We start from the raw sequence: 18,326 nt of genomic DNA, 5'->3' as shown, positions 1-18,326 counted from the left end.
AGCACCGATAAAAACAAATTATTTAACTTCTTGGACGGCAGGCGTCCCAGGGCTTCCTCGGGACAAAGGTGACTGATGGGGGAGCCTGAGCAGTCTGCCATGCTGTCAGCACAGACTGCGTGGTACAGAGGCTGGTGGCACCATAATCTCATTTGATCTATTTCGGGAGGCAGTCAAGTGGATGAGAAAGCCCTCAGCTCCTCGGTGGAGAGAGCTAATCAGTCTGATGTCTGCCTGGGTCTGTCTCTCTGCCTGCGCAACACTGTGTAGCATTTAAAGAGAGAGACTTGGTGTGGAAAGTCTAAACATCTAGTCCTAGGATTTTAAGTAGGAGTTTAGATGAAGGATTTTGCTTTTGAACAGCCAACCAGGAGTGAATGATGCTAAGAACAACAGAAGTAGAACCATGGAAAGCCACGATGGTGTGCATGCGGACACTGACAGAGATCATGGCTGGACATTTGTGTCCTAGCGTGTGGGCATGAAGGGAAGAACTGCAGGTTGTCTGTACCCAGTCATGGTCATAGGCAGGCAATTATGCCCAGAGAGTGTGTATGTGGGTCATAAGAAGAAATGTCCCTGCACCACCTCCGAGGAGGGAAGTATCATTGGCAATTATCCAGACATAAAAACACAGGCAGTGGGGTCTCAATCCTGGCCCTCTTCTTTGGTGTGTTTTGTGAGCCTGTTCCCATGCAGACAGGTTTCCAGCTTAGCCTTTGGAAAGCAGGCTAGGATTGCTGGAAATGTGACCACTGGCGTCTGCATGATGGCCTCTGTGATGGGGTGCTTCGTTCCAGGGCACCTTGTCTATCTTCTGAGATGCTCTTACCTTGTGCCTAGAAGGCGTACCTTCTGCTTGTGAGGCCAGAGGGCCCAGGCTGAGGAAAGGGACTCAGAGCTTCTGTGGGGGTGTATGGCACCTCTGGGCTTGTTGATGGAACTTGGCTTGCCTTGACCCTTAGACAGATCTGAATCCTTGAGGGGAGCGGGTGGGTGGGACAGGTGCACGGTTGCACATTCTCACCTGCCTCCAAGCCTGCATCTCCTGCTGACATTCTCTCCTGGCCTCCAAGCCTGTATCTCCTGCTGTTTTTCATGCCAGTTTTTCACATTTTTTTTTTTTTTGGCGTGTGTGTGTTGTTTCCAAGCCAGCCCCTAAGATATGCCAGGCCTGGGGCGGGGGTACACATGGAGCCTTCATTCCATCATCTAAAGTTATAAATCAACTAGGATAGGTCCCATCTTCCTACTCTGACAAAAGTACCTTCACAACGTCATGGAAGGCCAGGTTCAAGTTTAGAATTTTCTGACTCGTCGGAGTTCTGCCTGGGAACTTGGGGAGATGGAGAGCCAGCCCCAGCCCCCAGCCTGTCCTCTTCCCATCCCTGGGTGTGTTTTACTCCCATGAGTCCTAGCTTGGTCCAGAGCCCTGCAAATGACTTGCCTTGGGTCTGCTTTGTGTGTGTGTGTGTGTGTGTGTGTGTGTTTAGACTTAGTCTATTTACTATCTAGTTAGTGAATACTAGTCCATGCACAAGTTACTGTCAAGTAAAAGGTCAATACGATAAGAGACGATAAAGATGAAGTGTATGTGGGCGGGGGCCGGGCCAGGCGGTGCGGTGTTAAGTTGCACATCTGCTGGAGTGAGATCATGGATAGCCTTGAATTACAGGCTGCAGAGTTGGGACTGAACATGATGGGATGGGGGTTTCCGAAGGTTCTGAGCAAAGAGGAATGAAACTGCAGCTGAACAGGAAGGAGACCAGTCAGGCAACAGCGTGGAGGAGCAGGGATATGTCAGGAGGCTATGATGATAATCGCAAACGTCTCTGTTTTGCAGGAAGTGATGTTCTGCAATGGATCGTCCAGCGGCTTTGGATCTCCAATCTGGGTGAGAGCTCATCTGGTAGTCAGTTATCCAGGACAGCTGTGTGTACAGCACCATGGGAGAAACTAAATAGAGACTTAGCCTGTGTTTCTGAGAAATTTGCATTTTAATTGGAGGGTCATGACCTTCGAGTGTAAAACTGTCAGAATCAAAAGCAAAGGCAGGATAATTTGGGGACAAAAGAGTTATTTTATACCAAATATTTAGAGCATAAATAACAGGGATAAGTGGGGAGGACTCAGTCAAGAAAGTCCCGGAGGGGGTGCTGTGTGTAGCTGGTCTTGAAAGAAGTGATGCTTGTGAATTGGTGAAGAGGAGCTCTGAGGGTCTTCCTATAAGGGGACACTAGCAAGAACAATGGTGTAGAAATGGAATGAGCGGAAAGTGGAGGCGCGACAAGAGAGATTGAGAGTCATGGCTCCAGATGGCTATGGAGGGTGGCAGAGGGGTGGAAGAGCACCTGAAGATCTGGGAGATAGGCAATAGGTAGCCACAGACAATTTTCCAGCATGGCAGTGTGCAAGATACTCGTATTTCAACTAGGGTGCCTGGCAGCAATTTAGAAGATGGATTGGAGCAGAAAGAAACTGGAGGGGTGTACCCTACAACTTACAGTATAATAATAATAATAAATAAATAAATAAATAAATAAATAAATAATAATAATAAAAAAAAAGAAACTGGAGGGGATTTCACACTAGAAAATAGGCTGTTGGTACAATGAGGCATACAACTTTAGGACTCGGTCTTTGACGGAGGGAGCGAGACCTGGAGAGGGAGGGTTGGGGAGGAGGTCTTCCCACACCTTGGAGGCTGAGCTATGGGATGGGGAGATGGGTTGAGTCCTTGGACTGGGGGTTCCTGCAGGAATGGAGGGATGGAATCCCCTCCAGAGGATGGAAAGACATCTGCTTTCATTGGTGCTTTGGAGAAAGAACCAAAGAAGTTTGTCCTTTAATTGATATAATTGATAAACAAGGCTGTGCTTCCAAATAAACTGGAGCAGGGTAGGAATTAAAGTGAAATGGGAAGGAGAGGACCTGGGATCAGGTAGAGGTGAGCTTGGGATAGAAGTTGGCAATAAACATGGTGCTCCTCGCTCATTCTTTGAGTGACAAAGTGTCCGTTGGTCCAACAGAGACATTTTCTTCCCAGTCCTGTGACCTTTCCCAGACTCAGTGGGCCTACAGAGGCTTCTCTAGGCCTTCCTTAACCATCATCCGCTGCAGCAGACCACCTGTGGGTTCTGTTAACATCCAGGTTTCCTAGTTCCCATCCAGACTTACTGAGTTGTCATTCCTGAGGATAGGACCTGGGAGGTCCTCCTTTTAGCGTGCAACCCAACTGATGCTTGTCCACAGCCAAGTTCAGGAACCAGTGTCCTCACTGCTTATGAGATGCAGTGCTGCTAGGAGGGGGCACCTGTCCTGGAGTTTGGGGTGCTGTGGGGGCTGGCAATGAGCTCCTGTCTCAGACCTGCTCTTAACATCCGTGTCTGAACTGCTTTTCCCAGAGGCACAGAACTTGGGCAACTTTATTGTCAGGTATGGCTATATTTACCCCCTGCAAGACCCCAAGAATCTCGTTCTCAAGCCTGATGGCAGCCTCTACCGATTTCAGGTGAGTCTTGGCCTTGACCTTGGCTGTTCATATAGGGTTGATCTCATTTGAAAAGATCTCATTTGTAAAGGTCGGGTTCATAGTTTCACAGATCAGGACTTCAGAAATGGTGGAGGGGGCTAAGGTGGTTCGATTTCTTTAGTCACAGAGTTGGGGTCCATTGAGTCACAATCCAGTTTTAAAGTGTGATTTCCCTGGTTTCTTTTGCAGACACCGTATTTCTGGCCCACCCAGCAGTGGCCAGCTGAAGATACCGATTACGGTAAATACTTCAGTCCCAACTATGCCTTTGGTAGTGCTTAACATGCTGCTTATTTACTTGCTGCATTTTGGTGACATTTGTCTTGCTGTCATCATGACCTTTATGTCAGTCCGCATCTGCACGGGGCATGTCCCCAGGGGCAAGGGACTGGGTGTACTGAGCATTCTCTCCCCAACTCTGAGCACAGCAGCCTCAGGCTCAGGGAGGCTGCAGATGGGGTTCTGAAAGATGATGATGGAAAATGTCATTGCTTTCTTTTCCAGCTATCTATCTGGCCAAGAGAAATATCAAGAAGAAAGGAATTTTGGAAGAATATGAAAAGGTATGGAGGTGCTTTTAAGTAGAGGTTATTATAATTGAGTGGAATATAGTTTTGAGCTATACTTTCCTCATTCTCACATCACTACATTCATATGCACTCTCATGATCCATCCATCCAGCCAGCCAGCTAGCCATCCTTTTACTAATTAGAAGCAGCTAACTGAAGTAAATTCTTTCCCATGTCTAACTTTAGTTTCTCTTGCTGTAATTTAAGCCCTTGCCTCAGTGGCTACTGGGCACACGGTGGCTCCCCGCTTCCTTTTGCCATCCCAAAACAATGTGACATAATTAATATGTACTCTAATGGACAACCCTTGGTTAACAGATTTGAACTTGAATTTTTTTTTTTTTTTTTTTTTTTTTTTTTAAGACGAAGTCTTGTTCTGTTGCCCAGGCTAAAGTACAGTGGCATGATCTCAGCTCATTGCAACCTCCACCTCCCGGGTTTAAGCGATTCTCCTGCCTTAGCCTCCCGAGTAGCTGGGATTACAGGCATGTGCCACCACGCCTGGCTAATTTTTGTATTTTTAATAGAGATGTGGTTTCACTGTGTTGGCCAGGCTAGTCTCGAACTTCTGTCCTCAAGTGATCTGCCTGCCTTGGCCTCTCAAAGTGCTGGGATTACAGGCGTGAGCCATCGTGCCTGGCCCGAACTTCAATTTATGATGGGAAAACAATAGTACTGTATAGACTTTTGTTTTAGGCTGAGTGAGTCCAATTTCCCAAAGAACATATGCTAGCCCTCAAAAGGCTAGAATTTCTGGGCAGAGGGTGAAAATCTTGCTGTGTTCTTTTATTTATTTATTTATTTATTTATTTATTTTTGTGACAACATCTTGCTCCATAACCCAGGCTATAGTGGTGGGTTATGTAGTGGTGCAGTCTCGGCTCACTGCAACTTCTGTCTCCTGGGCTCAAGCCTCAGCCTCCCTAGCAGCTAGGACTACAGGGGCACACCACCACACCCAGCTAATTTTCATATTTTTTTGTAGAGACGGGGGGCCCAGGCTAGTCTCAAATTCCTGGGCTCAAGTGATCCGCCTACCTCAGCCTCCCGAAGTGCTGGGATTACAGGAGTGAGCCACCATGTTAGGCCATGTATTTTTATTCTTACAGGCATGTTTTCAGAAAGGCCGGCTTATCTTTGGTTTATCTTAGGGTTTATTTTTGTGAATTTGTGATGGTCTGTTGCTGAATAGTGAGTTTCCAGGTTGGGTGTGGTGGCTCACGCCTGTAATCCCAGCATTTTGGGAGGCCAAGATGGGGGGATCACTTGAGGCCAGGAGTTCAAGACCAGCCTGGCAACATAGTGAGACCCTATCTCTACGAAAGGTTAAAAAATTAGCCAGGTGTGGTGGCATGCACAGGTAGTCCTAGCTACTGAGGCAGGAGAATGGCTTGAGCCCAGCACTTTGAGGTTGCAGTGAGCTATGATTGTGCTACTGCACTCCAGCCTGGGCAACAGAGTAAGACCCTGTCTCAGAAAAAAAAAAATGATTTTCAAATTCTTTTTCTTCTTTGATGCTTTCTTCCTAATCAGATTTGGGATATATTTATTTATTTATTTATTTGAGACAGAGTCTCACTCTGTCACCCAGGCTGGAGTCCAGTGGCGTGATCTTGGCTCACTGCAAGCTCTGCCTCCTGGGTTCACGCCATTCTCCTGCCTCCGCCTCCCAAGTAGTTGGGACTACGGGTGCCCGCCACTATGCCCGGCTAATTTTTTGTATTCTTTTTAGTAGAGACCGGGTTTCACCATGTTAGCCAGGTTGGTCTCAATCTCCTGACCTTGTGATCTGCCTACCTTGGCCTCCCAAAGTGCTGGGATTACAGGCGTGAGCCACCGCGCCCGGCCGGGATACATTTATTTTTACAAAAGCGAAAAAAAGCAATAAAAGTGAGGCTTCTTATGAAAGCGTTTTGAGAATTCAGCTGCTCTTTGAGTGAACACCAGGGTAAAACCAGCTCAGACACCATCAGGCTGGGTCCATGGTTGCCATGAGCCAGGGGTGTGCCCTTGTTAACTTAGAGTTTGTTGCCCTGTGGCACATGGCATATGTCTTGGGGCTTACTGTTCTCATTTTGTTTTTCTTCTCCAGGAAAATTACAATTTCTTGAACCAAAAAATGAACTATAAGTGGGACTTTGTCATTATGCAGGCCAAAGAGCAGTACAGGTGAGTGAAAGGAGACCATGCTTGTCCTCTTGGTGTCTTTCCTCCCTCTCTTCCTTCTTTGTTTCTTTTTATTTATTTTATTTTATTTTTTATTTATTTATTTTTTGAGACAGAATCTTGCTCTGTTGCCCAGCCTGGAGTGCAGTGGCGTGATCTCGGCTCACTGCAACCTCCGCCTCCTGGGTTCAAGTGGTTCTTCTCCCTTGCCTCCCAAGTAGCTGAGATTACAGGCGCCCACCACCATGCCCAGCTAATTTTTGTTTATTATTATTATTATTATTCTTTGTATTTTTAGTAGAGATGGGGTTTCACCATGTTGGCTAGGCTGGTCTCGAAGTCCTGACCTCATGATCGGCCTGCCTCAGTCTCCAGAAGTGCTGGGATTACAGGCGTGAACCGCTGCACCTGGACTCTTTCCTTTTATTAAAATAAACTTGTTTTTGAGCATTTGTGTGCCTAACACCGGGCTGGGCAGGGGGAATAAAAAGACACAGTCTCACAGGTCAGGCAGATGAAGGAATAGGCTATGGTGCTGCTGCGAGATGAGGACCGCCTGGCTGGGGTTTTCAGAAGGAGTCGTAGAAATGACATTGAACCCGGGGAATGCATAGGAGGGGTCCAGGTGAAGGATGGCAGTTGTGGAGGAAGAGGAGAGGTGTGGTGGCAGGAAGGGGCTCCCAGCAGGCAGAACCAGAGCCTGGAGGCAGGAGTGTGCCCACTGCAAGCAGTTCCTTGCAGGTGCATCTGACAGTGCAAAGTGTGGAACTGGCAGAAGTTAGCAGGATGTGAACTAGAGATGTTAGCAAGAGCAGATCGTGAGAGGGCTTTGTGCTGAGGGCCACAGGGAGCCATAGAATGATGTTTAAGCAGGGGAGGGATACACAGTGATCAGATTCGCGTGTCAGAACCACGCCTCGCTCACTTGCGTTTGCCTGTTGCCATATCAGAACTGGAACTGGAAGTCCCCTCCAGGGCTCTGCCTTAACGAGAGCCGGATGCAGATATTGGGGACAGGGAGTGGTAGGGAGAGGGTGTCTGTCATGACAAGGTTAGGCTATCATAACAAACAGCCCCCGACTCTCAGGGGCTGGAAACCATAAGGTCCATTTCTTGCTGGTGCTCCCCATCCACCATGGGGCAGCTGGGACCCTGACATGCTTTCCCCACCTCCAGGTCCCATGCAGAAGAAGCAGCACCATCTGGGCTTTGTGCGTTGCTTAGCAGGGACAGGGATTTCCTGTGTGTATCAGAGCAGCACTGTCATCCTGCTCATGAGTCACAAGGCAAAGCAGGTCAACTTCAAAGGTTGGTGGGTGGGGACATAGAATCCTACCAGGTGCCTGAGAAGAGGGACAGCTGGGAACATCTGGTGACCCGCACCAGTGATTACCAAAAGCGATGATCCCCTGGTCCGACCTCACTCACTGTGACAGTCCTGGATCCAGGAAGGTCTAGACTTGCTGGTGCTTAGCTGGGCTGGATGGGGAAGACCTGATTCTCACCTAGCAGCCTAGGTATTGGAATAGTGATGAACACTATTTACGGGACAGCTGGTCCGGGAAAAATAGATTCTTATGGCAGAATAGGTTTATTGCCCTGCATGGTGGAAAATATGTTCTTAGGGTTTAGAATCAGGTAGAACATCAGTGAGAGAGCTGCCACTACTTGTTAGCCAAAACATGTTTTTACCTGGGCACGCTTGAGGCGAAACAACATGGGTTATCTTTAATCACTTACATTTGTTCATAAAGCTTCATGTGGTGAGTTTTTGGGTACTGTCTCACTTTATGTTGGTGTGGGGAAATACCATAGTAATTATTGTCACCCTGCATTTCTACAAATGGGGAAACTGAGGCTTAGGGAGGTGAAAATTACTTAGCTGAGGTCACTTGCTGAGATAATGGTAGAACTTGGGCTGATATTACTTAATTCCATTTGTTGCACCAGTTTTGAGTTTCTGATGGGTTCCAGCACTAGGCTGGGCTCCAGGGACACAGAGATGGGTAAGATGTGCCCCTCTCCCTCAGCCCGTCCATCCCCTCCTCCTCCTGTCTGCTCTGAGCAGGACGATCCCAGCAACCCACAGGACTGTGAACCCTGATATCTGCTTTCCTGGGCGCTCTGGGTGCTCTTGCAGCTCAGAGCTGTTGTCAGTGATCCCTGCAGGTCCACCACCAAGGCCTTGGCCTCAGCTGGGATAAAGCTCTGTGCTGCCCAGATCCTGGGACATTCCCCTCTTCCATTCTTCCAGGTGCCTTGGAATGAGCGATTCCTGAAAGGCTTGCTCGACTTGAGATGGCTTTTTCCTGCTAATTTTATGGCTTAAAGGCTCCTCTGATTTCAGATTTAGGGTCTCAGCACAAAACGAGGTTGACCGTATAGGTTGGCCCATGAAGTAGTCGTTTTGTTATGCTGAGTCCCATCTTCCAAGTTCCACACTCAGTATCCAGCTACTTACTCAAGATCTCACATTACTGTCAAACCTCAGACTTACCTTGTCCATATTCGAACATGTCTTTCCCTCACTCTCCAAACTTCTTCCTCCAGTATCACCCATATCAGGACCTCTACTGCCCCTTCACCATCACCTGAACCATGGCAACATCCTCCCGACTGGCCTCTCTGCTTCCAATTTGCCCCCGTGTTTGAAACACAAATAAGATCACCTCACTCCATTTTCTCTAGCTATCAGGGAGAACACTCACTTCCAATGTAACTTCCACAAAGAGGCTTTTCTGATTAGCTGCATTCAGATCATCCTAAAGTCAGTGGCTCAAAACAACAATTATTTTATTATGTGTCCTGATTTCTATAGGTTAGGGATTTGGGAATGTCTTGGCTGATCAATTCTGACTCAGAGTCTCTTGAGTGGTTGCTGGCAGATGGCTGGAGCTGGCGTCCTGGAGCAACTGGGGGCTGGCTGGCATTTCCTGCTCTCTTCTTGTAGCATCTCTTTGTGATCTAGCTTGAGCTCCCTCACAACATGGCTGCATCAGGGAGGGTTGTTAGATAGCTTACAGGTGTTTGGGGACTTCAAGACCACATATTCCAGTAAGGAGGGTGACAGCTGTCCCACCTTTTATGGCCCAGCCTCAGAAATTACAGTGCCATGCCTGACATCCCATGTTGGCAGAAACCACCACAAAATCCCACCTGGCTTCAAGGGGAGGAGACGTAGACCCACATCTGTCAATGGAAAGAGTGTCAAAGAATTATAGACATATTTAAAAATCACCACAGAGGCCATCCCTGATGCTCCATGATGGTACCCTGAATGTTTCCTTATGGCACATAATGCAATTTGCAATTCTGTATTGATTCTTTGACTGTGTATATGATGTTTAGTTTAAAAGCTACTCAAGGGCAGGGACTATGTTTGGTTCACCAGCAGACTCCCCGTGCTTGGAACTTAGTGGAAGATCAATGAATACGTGAATGAACGAACGAACGAATGAATGAATAATTAAGCAGATGCTGTTGCTGAAAAAATCACAATATGACAAACGAAAGTAATTCCTAGGTTACTAACTCTCTTGCATTCTGTTTATCACAACTGTCCTCTAATAACATCTGTAACAGAAAAGCAGAAGAGCAAAGTCGGAAAGGACCCATGGGGTAAATCAGAGAGTGACTCTATTTGCCAAGCTTTCCAGCATTGTGGAAACTCTGTAATGCCTCAGGCCAGTTGTGGCCCATGCTCCTGAGGTCAGGGGCTAGTTAACCTGGTAGAAAATCCAGTTAGGCTGTCAAGGGGAAGTTTGAAGACAGTGTTTATATTTAATTTCCAGAGGAGCCTGACGGAACGCTCAAATGAAATGGCGCTGTTCACCCATCTGGCTCCCTGAGTGTTATGATGTTTTTCACAGTATGTTAATGGGGAGATGAATCCGCCGACTCTGTCTAGCAGAGAGCATGTGCGTCATCCCACGTTGCCTGGGAAAACAAGCATTAACAAGTGTGAGCACGGGTCGCCGTGGAAATGGTACAGAAGGGGGCCCACGGCAGGATCATTAGTGTTACTTTGCCCCTGGAGGAAGAAGGCCCTGCATCATTTCCCATCCAGAGTGGGAAAGGGAGAGAGACTGAGAGATAAAAAGGAAAATAAACAGCTCTTTTTTTTTTTTTTGAGACAGAGTTTTGCTCTTGTCGCCGAGGCTGGAGTGCAGTGGCACAATCGTGGCTCATTGCAACCTCTGCCTCCCAGGTTCAAATGATTCTCCTGCCTCAGCAGTAGCTGGAATTACAGACATGTGCCACCACGCCCAGGCAAATTTTTGTATTTTCAGTAGAGACGGGGTTTCACCATGTTGGTCAGGCTGGTCTCGAACTCCTGACCTCAAGTGATCTGCCCGCCTTGGCCTCCGAAAGTGCTGTGATTACAGGCATAAGCCACAGCTCTGGGCCATAAATAGCCTTTTATAGCAATAAGGTGTGCTCAGAAAAACCCCTGATGTGGCATGAACTCTTTGCAGTGCCAGAGTAGAAGTCACAGGCAGGGAGGAGAGAGGACTCCCCAGGCCAGCATCTTCCTTGTCACCATCCCACAGGTGGGATGTCCAGACGTTGACTATGTTGTTGGCCCAAACAGGGAAAAGTTAAGAAGCCAGGAGGTCAAATGCCAGAGGGTCACCTATGTGCACTGCGCTCCAATGTTGATGTTGGTGGAGTTGGTTTGATTTAGGGCTTGTGGCGGCAGTGTGATCTCAGTGCAGCACTGTGCTGTCCAGGGGGGTTAGACCCTGGCCAGACTCCCACATGCAAGTGCCACTTCTGCCAGTTGCTGGCAGTGTGACCCTGGTGGGCTGGTGGGGCATTCACCCCCTCTTTGTTTCAGTGCCCCGAACTTTGAAGTGAGAAAAGGCCACTGGGAGGATTAAGTGGGATTAAAAGAGTTAATATGTGTCAAAGTGGTTAGAAGGGTGCTAGTACTTAAGTATGATGTCAGTGCTTGCTGTGTTCATTACTATTACAGTATATGTGAATTACTTGGGCAGGTTGGGAGAGGGGTCTAGGTCATCAGGAATGGGGGGCATCACTAATCAAAAGATACAAAGTCTTCCTGGCCTTAAATGTGGCTTTTGGCTTTTCAGGGCTGGAAAGGAGAGGAACAAAGCAGACAGATATGCCCTGGACTGCCAGGAGAAGGCATACTGGCTGGTGCACCGATGCCCGGTGAGTATCCTCCTGCCTGGTGTCCTCTGTCTCTTCCTGTGCCGCCCACCTCCATCCTGTGCTCTCCATGCCTATTTCCAAGTCCTCTTTCTCCAGGGTGAGAATTGGATCAGCAGGAGGAGCTGCTCAGTGTTGGGTTAGCATCCCAGGGCCTCTTGACCAGAAAAGGAAGTTCTCTGTCTGGATGGGGTCTGCTCATGGCCCATGTGCTGGTGTTAGGTAGGGAGGGACCTGAATGAATTTGTCTTTTATGAGGGCTGGGACCTTTTTTTTTTTTTTTTTTTTTGCTAGGATATCATACCTTGGGAAAGGAATATAAGGAGAAAAAATTAGAATGTAGGCCCCAATGGAGGCTCCAATGCAGAAAAATAGAGTCCCGTGAGAATGGAAACTGCATGGCCAAAGTTCTCCTTGGTGTCTCCTGCTCCCTCGCCTTTTGCTCTCCTAGATCCAGTTCCCAGCAGCTGAGATGGGAGGAGGAGAAAGAATACGTCTGTGTCAAGCTGCTTCTTGCTTGCAGCACACTGAGTCTCTGGCTTTGGGACTTTCAGTGGCCTAGAGAGACAAGCTGTACAGAGCTGGTGTAACTTGCCCCAGATCATCACTGGGAAATGGTAGCCTCGTCCTGCAGCACACGGAAGTGGGCTCTGACTGCCACATACTGGGATTAACTCTGCTGCCTCAGTTTCCTCCTGTCTCAGCCCCCTGTGCTGCCTATGGGTCAGGGGAGGTAGGAGATGTGAATGAGATTCTGGAAACCAAAGAGTTACAAAGAAATGTTCTTCCTCCTCTTCCTTTAGCTTCCTTACCTGCCAGGTATCAGACATTCTCAGAACCAGAAAGAGAACTGAATGAGGCCTGGTGTCAGAGTTTATGGATTTTTGAACTTCAAGCCCATCTGATTTTGGTTGTTTTGCTTATTTTATTTATATACTCAAAACAGATTCTCCTAAGGTGTTCCACCCTATAGGGGCATGGCTTTGGATGCTGTGTTGTTGAGGTTGAGGTTCTGAGGTTGATCCCCAAGCAGCTTGTTTGATTTTTTCTTGGCTTCAGGGTTTCTCCTCTAGGGAAACCAGTTTACAGATGCCTGACACAAGTATCTGGGGGCTGGGTGACAGAGAACAGGGTCCTGGAGACAAGCACCTCTTCTGGTTGGTAGCATAGAAGCTCTTTGTATGAGAAGGAGCCTCACATTGCTCGTGTGTTCCAGAAGCACTCTGTGGTGAGGATAAGGAGACGTGGTGGATATGCCACATTTGGCAAGACACCTTGGTGCCCAGTGGCACCATGCCTGAGGGAACTCTGGTTCTTTCAAGGTAAAGAATGGCTTCTATATTATATGCAGAGACTCGTCACTGTGGGATTGCCGATGTGACTACATTCCTTGCAAAGTGACAGGGACTAGCTATGCAGTAAAATGAAAAACTGATCAGCCAGGTTCTTCTCAGTTCTCCTGGGGTAAGCTCTCACCCCTCACCAGGCTAGTGGCTGAGTGGCTCTTCACAGCATGATGCAGAATCACATAAATATGACAACGTGTCTGTATGACCACCACCTCCCCACCGCCCATCTCCGCCACCATGACCGTCATCCCACCTCCCACTCCCTCACCTCCCTTATCTCCCTGACCTCTACCACATCTCTTATTTCCCCCACTTCCCACTTTCACCACCACCTCCACCACCCTTATTGTCATCGTCATTGTGGTCATTGTCACCATCACATCACAGTAGGCATGAACTGAGAACTCCCAGTGTGCTGAGCACTGTGCTAAGCCTTGTGCATTCTTTTTTTTTTTTTTGAGATGGAGCCTTGCTCTGTCGCCAAGACTGGAGTGCAGTGGCACGATCTCGGCTTGCTGCAACTTCCACCTCGCGGGTTCAAGCGATTCTACTGCCTCAGCCTCCTGAGTAGCTAGGATTACAGGCGCGCACCACCATGCCCAGCTAATTTTGGTATTTTTAGTAGAGATGGGGTTTCACCATGTTGGTCAGGCTGGTCTCGAACTCCTCACCTCGTGATCCGCCCGCCTCGGCCTCCTAAAGTGCTGGGATTGCAGGCGTGAGCCACCGCGCCGGGCTGCCTTTTGCATTCTTATTGAACCTTTGCAGCGCTGTGTGGAAGGGCTTATCATTATTCTCATTTTACTGATAAGCAAGTGAAAGCTCAAGGATGTTGCTAATTTGCCGGAAGTTACACAGCTAGTAAGTGCCAGAGGGTCTGAACCTATATACCGCTGACTGTGGAACCCCTGCACTGACTTAGCCCTATGCACTTCTGCCTCTCAGGCAATGTCATGGGATGTCTTGGTGCAGTTCAGTCCTTTGGTAACCTCCTGGGTCATTAGAACGTTGCCTGGGTCACTGCTGCTCTAAGAAGCTGGATGCCTGGGTCCACACGTGCCTGGTCCCTCTTTGACAGCACTGGGGACCCAAGTTCAGCTTGAGGCTTTGATGGACTCAGAGTGGTCCTAGAACTTCCAGGACATAAAACTGCTCCCCACATCTAACCTCTTTCATGACTGCTCCCTAAGCGAAAACCAGACCAGTAGTCAAAGATGAGGCAGGAGAGTGCCGTGGCCCCACTCTGCGATTTTCTTAAAATTCTCCCCATCTCTTGTTGGCCTGTTGGCCTGAGGGGGTGGAAGGTAGCGTTTTTGAAGAGCATCTCAGTCTAGAAATTGAGCAATCTGACTGACAGGCTCAGGAAGCCCTGGAGCTCACAGACTGCCAGACTGTTTCCAGGAGACCCAAACAAACCGTCAGTTCAATGGGAAAAAAAGCCAGCCAAGGCAAACAAAGTACTTGGCGCTGTGGAGTGTCATGGCCACTCCGTGTCAGACTGTAACCAACAGTTGTAGAGTGAGACGCGGCCTGCCATTACTGAACCTACTCATTCACTTGTTCATTTGTCTGTTCACTGATCCATGAAACCTTCATTGAGCCTTGACTTTGTCCCAGGGAAGGGGTTAGGTGCTGGGTGTGAAATAACAGTCAAGAGTCATTGAGTGCTCTTCTGTGCCTGTATTAAGCTCTTGGCACAGATGACCTCATTGACGTCCAATGCTATGGTAGGGAATATCACCATCCCCATTATTCAGATGGAGAAATTGAGGTTCATTGAAGTTCAGTTGCCTGCTCAGTTCTGGGAGAGGAAGCCACACCTTTCTGATGGCAAAGCCTGATATGCTACTTCTGTGCAAGGAGGCCCCACCCGTGGTCCCTCTCTCAGCTCAAGGAGCTCAAAATCCAAATTGCTGGAGCACAGGTGAGTAACACTCTCCCAGAGATAAGACCTAAATGCAGAAGGGGCACAGCGAGAGGGTGGTTGATTTAGAAAGGCAGGGAGAAATGTCTGATAGATGCTGTATCAAGGAGATCATCACTGGCAAAGGCCAAGACCCCACGTGGGTGGTGGTAGTTGAGGGCTCTGACCTGAATTCCTACCCAGAGCCCAAATGACACCTGTGATTCAGCATCCTGTAATGAAGGAAAATGATGTTCCTCACCCGTTTTTTACCCAAATGGTACCAAGTACAGATCTGAGCACGATGCAAACAACAGTAAGTTTTGTAAATGAACAAAGGGAGAAAGTGCTCCCTTAGACAGTCATGTGGAGGCCTTCCGTGCATCTTTGCTGTGCCATCTGTGACTTCCTGCCTCCCAAGGATGTAGTCTGAGGCTGCTTCCTGGCGGTGGGTGTGCTGGATCAAGTGATCCCTTATCTGCATATCAAGCTAAATGACCCTTGTTTCAACCACATATGCAGACACTTGCCAGAGATGTCTGCCCTCCATTTCCCATTGAGGTTGGGCTAAATGTCCAACCATGGAAAATGGCAAAATAAATTGAGGTATATTAACATGATGGAACATTGTGAAGCTTCAAATAATATTTTCAAAGGCCATTCATTGACCTAGGAAAATGATCTGACATATAATGTGTTTTTTGTTTGTTTGTTGTTTTTTGCTTGTTTTTGAGACAGAGTCTCACTCTGGGGTGCAGTGGCATGGTCTTGGCTCACTGCAACCTCTGCCTCTTGGGTTCAAGAAATTCTCCTGAATCAGCCTCCTGAGTAGCTGGAATTATAGGTGCCTGCCACCACACCTGGCTAATTTTTGTATTTTTAGTAGAGACGGGGTTTCACCACATTGGCCAGGCTGGGCTCGAACTCCTGACTCCATCTTGGCCTCCCAAAGTACTAGGATTCCAAGCGTGAGGCACTGTGGCGGCCTGACACATAATATATTATGAAACCAGGGTGGGTGGAATGCTCCATGTGCTGTGGTCCAGAAAAAAAAAAAAGTTAACGTATATTTTGTGAATATCTGCTCTATGCCGGGCGCTTACTAGGCAATGAGGATATTTGGCTTATGAGCCAAGACAGACAGACAATGCCCGTGACCTCAAGGAGTTTCCTGTAGTCTGGTGGAGAGACAAAGACTAAAATAATTAAACCAATGAATGAGTAACATGCAGAATACCACAGCAGCTGGTAGGAGGCAGGGACCCTGTGTCCAGTTGGTGGTCAGGGAACATGGAACACAGGATGTGGAGAGTGACATTCAAGCCAAGATCCTCTAGGAGCTGACTTTCCTAACGCTGCAATGTAAAATTGTCTCCCTGTTTCACCTCAACTCTCTTTCTTTCTTTCTTTCTTTCTTTCTTTTTTTTTTTTTTGAGAAAGAGTCTCGCCCTGTTGCCCAGGCTGGAGTGCAATGGTGTGATCTCAGTTCACTGCAACCTCTGCCTCCCAGGTTCAAGCGATTCTCCTGCCTCAGCCTCCCAAGTAGCTGGAATTACAGGTGTCTGCCACCTTGCCTGGCTAAGTTTTTGTAACTTTAGTAGAGATCGGTTTTTCACTATGTTGGCCAGGTTGGTCTCGAACTCCTGACCTCATGATCTATCTGCCTCAGCCTTTCAAAGTGCTGGGATTACAGGCATGAGCTACCACGCCTGGCCTCATCTCTATTTCTTTCCCCTGTCTTATTTTGTTTAGAAAACGAGTTAGTGTTTTATTTATTATTTGTTTTCTATTCCATGCATCAGAAGAGTCTGATACTTTTGGGAAGAGAGTGAAGCTGAGAGAAGGAGGGGCGGGGGGACACGGTGGAGTGCCACCGAGAAGTGACCATCAGCTCCCACGCTGGCCCTCCTCTGTATGTGGGTTCCTGGGAACGTCGCCTCCTCACCAGCAGTTGTCATGAGTACAGGAGCTCCTTTCCTGACCTGAACGATGAGGCATTGAGCAAATTGCCTCTTCGGCTTACACCCAAGGGATGTTGTTGGCGGTGGCAGGGTCACACCCTGGTGTTCACAGTTCCTCAGGATGAAGGAGGGGAGCTTGCAGGTCTCTGAAGGCTTCCTGCGTGAGGCACCAGGGCAGAAAGCGCCTGCTGCCTCCTTATCTGCGGGTGGCACACCGCAGGATGCATTGGCTGCCCTTACTTCCTGGGTGCTAACAGTCAGTCCTGGTTATCTTCATCTGAACACCCTGTTATGTGCCAGAAACTGCGTCAGCAGTGCTCTGGTGATGATCACAGTGGATCAAAGACTTTACACTACCTGATGAATGAAGAAATGGATGAATGAAAGGAGCCTGGGGGTCTCTGAAACCAGCAGAGGCAGAAAGGCAGCGCCCTCATGAGTTTCAAGGGCAGGGAACTGGAAAAGGACCACGGCTTGATTGGGAACTACTGAGACTCAAGGGCTGCTGCCCACAGAGGCTCAAGAGCCAAGGCAGCAGCGGCCAGAGGACCGTGTCTGGCTGTTCTGTAGGGGAGGCGTGGAGAGCCAGGTTGGGGCTAGAACTGGACAGACTGGCAGAATCATGAAGCTCAGTGGGTGGCTGCGGATCTGAGAGTCTAAGGCCATCTGGTCTGGGCAGCTGAGGGCACAGAGGAGTCTATCTCAGTTATGCAGTGCACTGTTGAGCACTGGGGCAACCAAATTTATGTCAGAGCCTGGGGCACGTTGGAAGGAAAGAACTAGATAACGAATTCAAGACTTGAGCAGGTGACCACACTGAAGTCACTGAGGCAGTGAGCACCTGTGGAAGAGCAGCCAGACAGTGGTTATAGGGCGTCATGGGCACAGGCTGTGTGTGTGTGTGTGAGTGAGTGTGAGTGCATGTCAGTGTGTCTGGGTCTGCATGTATGTGAGTGACAGTGTGCGAATGTATGCCTGCGAGTGTGTGTACACGTGTGCATGTATGTGAGGATGTATGTGTATCTGTGTGTTGGCGTGTCAAGGTGTGAATGTATGTGAGCATGTGTATGTATGTGTGAGAGTGTGTGTAGATGTGTGCATGTAAGTGAGCATGTATGTGAGTGTGAGTGTGCATATGTATGTGTGAGAGTGTGCCTAGGTGTGTGCATGCATGTAAACATGTATGTATGTGTCAGTGTGCACATATGTGTGAGTGTGTGTGAATGTGTGCATGTGTGAGCATGCATACGTGTGTGCATGTATGTGAGCATGTTTTTGTGTATTCATTCTCATAGTGCTATAAAGAAATACTCAAGACTGGGTAATTTATAAAGGAAAAAGGTTTAATTGACTCAGTTCTGCATGACTGGGGAAGTCTTAGGAAACTTACAATCACGGTGGAAGGGGGAAAGGCACGTCTGACATGGTGGCAGGCGAGAGAGAGCGAGTATGTGAAAGAGGGACTGTCAGACACTTATAAAACCATCAGATCTCATGAGAACTCACTATCATGAGAACAGCATGGGGGATACCATGCCTATAATCCAATCACCTCCCACCAGGTCTCTCCCTTAATCCCTGGGGATTATGGAGATTACAATTCAAGATGATATTTGGGTGGGGACACAGAGCCAAACCATATTAATGTGTGTATATGTGTGTCAGGTCATGCAT

General features: G+C 48.2%; 1 protein-coding gene across 1 annotated transcript in view; it reads left to right on the top strand.

Moving 5' to 3' along the window:
- The window catches only part of RGS9 (regulator of G-protein signaling 9), an 81,926-nt gene that overhangs the window by 4,476 nt on the left and 59,124 nt on the right, over positions 1-18,326 (top strand). The window contains exons 2-7 of the mRNA XM_011992151.1: positions 1,844-1,894; positions 3,405-3,511; positions 3,722-3,773; positions 4,037-4,095; positions 6,194-6,270; positions 11,361-11,442. Of these exons, the coding sequence (XP_011847541.1) occupies positions 1,844-1,894; positions 3,405-3,511; positions 3,722-3,773; positions 4,037-4,095; positions 6,194-6,270; positions 11,361-11,442 (428 nt within the window). The remainder of the gene's footprint in view (positions 1-1,843; positions 1,895-3,404; positions 3,512-3,721; positions 3,774-4,036; positions 4,096-6,193; positions 6,271-11,360; positions 11,443-18,326) is intronic.

The sequence above is a fragment of the Mandrillus leucophaeus genome, unplaced genomic scaffold (genome assembly GCF_000951045.1).
Source record: "Mandrillus leucophaeus isolate KB7577 unplaced genomic scaffold, Mleu.le_1.0 Scaffold404, whole genome shotgun sequence".
NCBI classification, from domain to species: domain Eukaryota; kingdom Metazoa; phylum Chordata; class Mammalia; order Primates; family Cercopithecidae; genus Mandrillus; species Mandrillus leucophaeus.
Note: the sequence above shows the minus strand (reverse complement) of the source record. Positions and strands in the feature narration are given on the sequence as shown.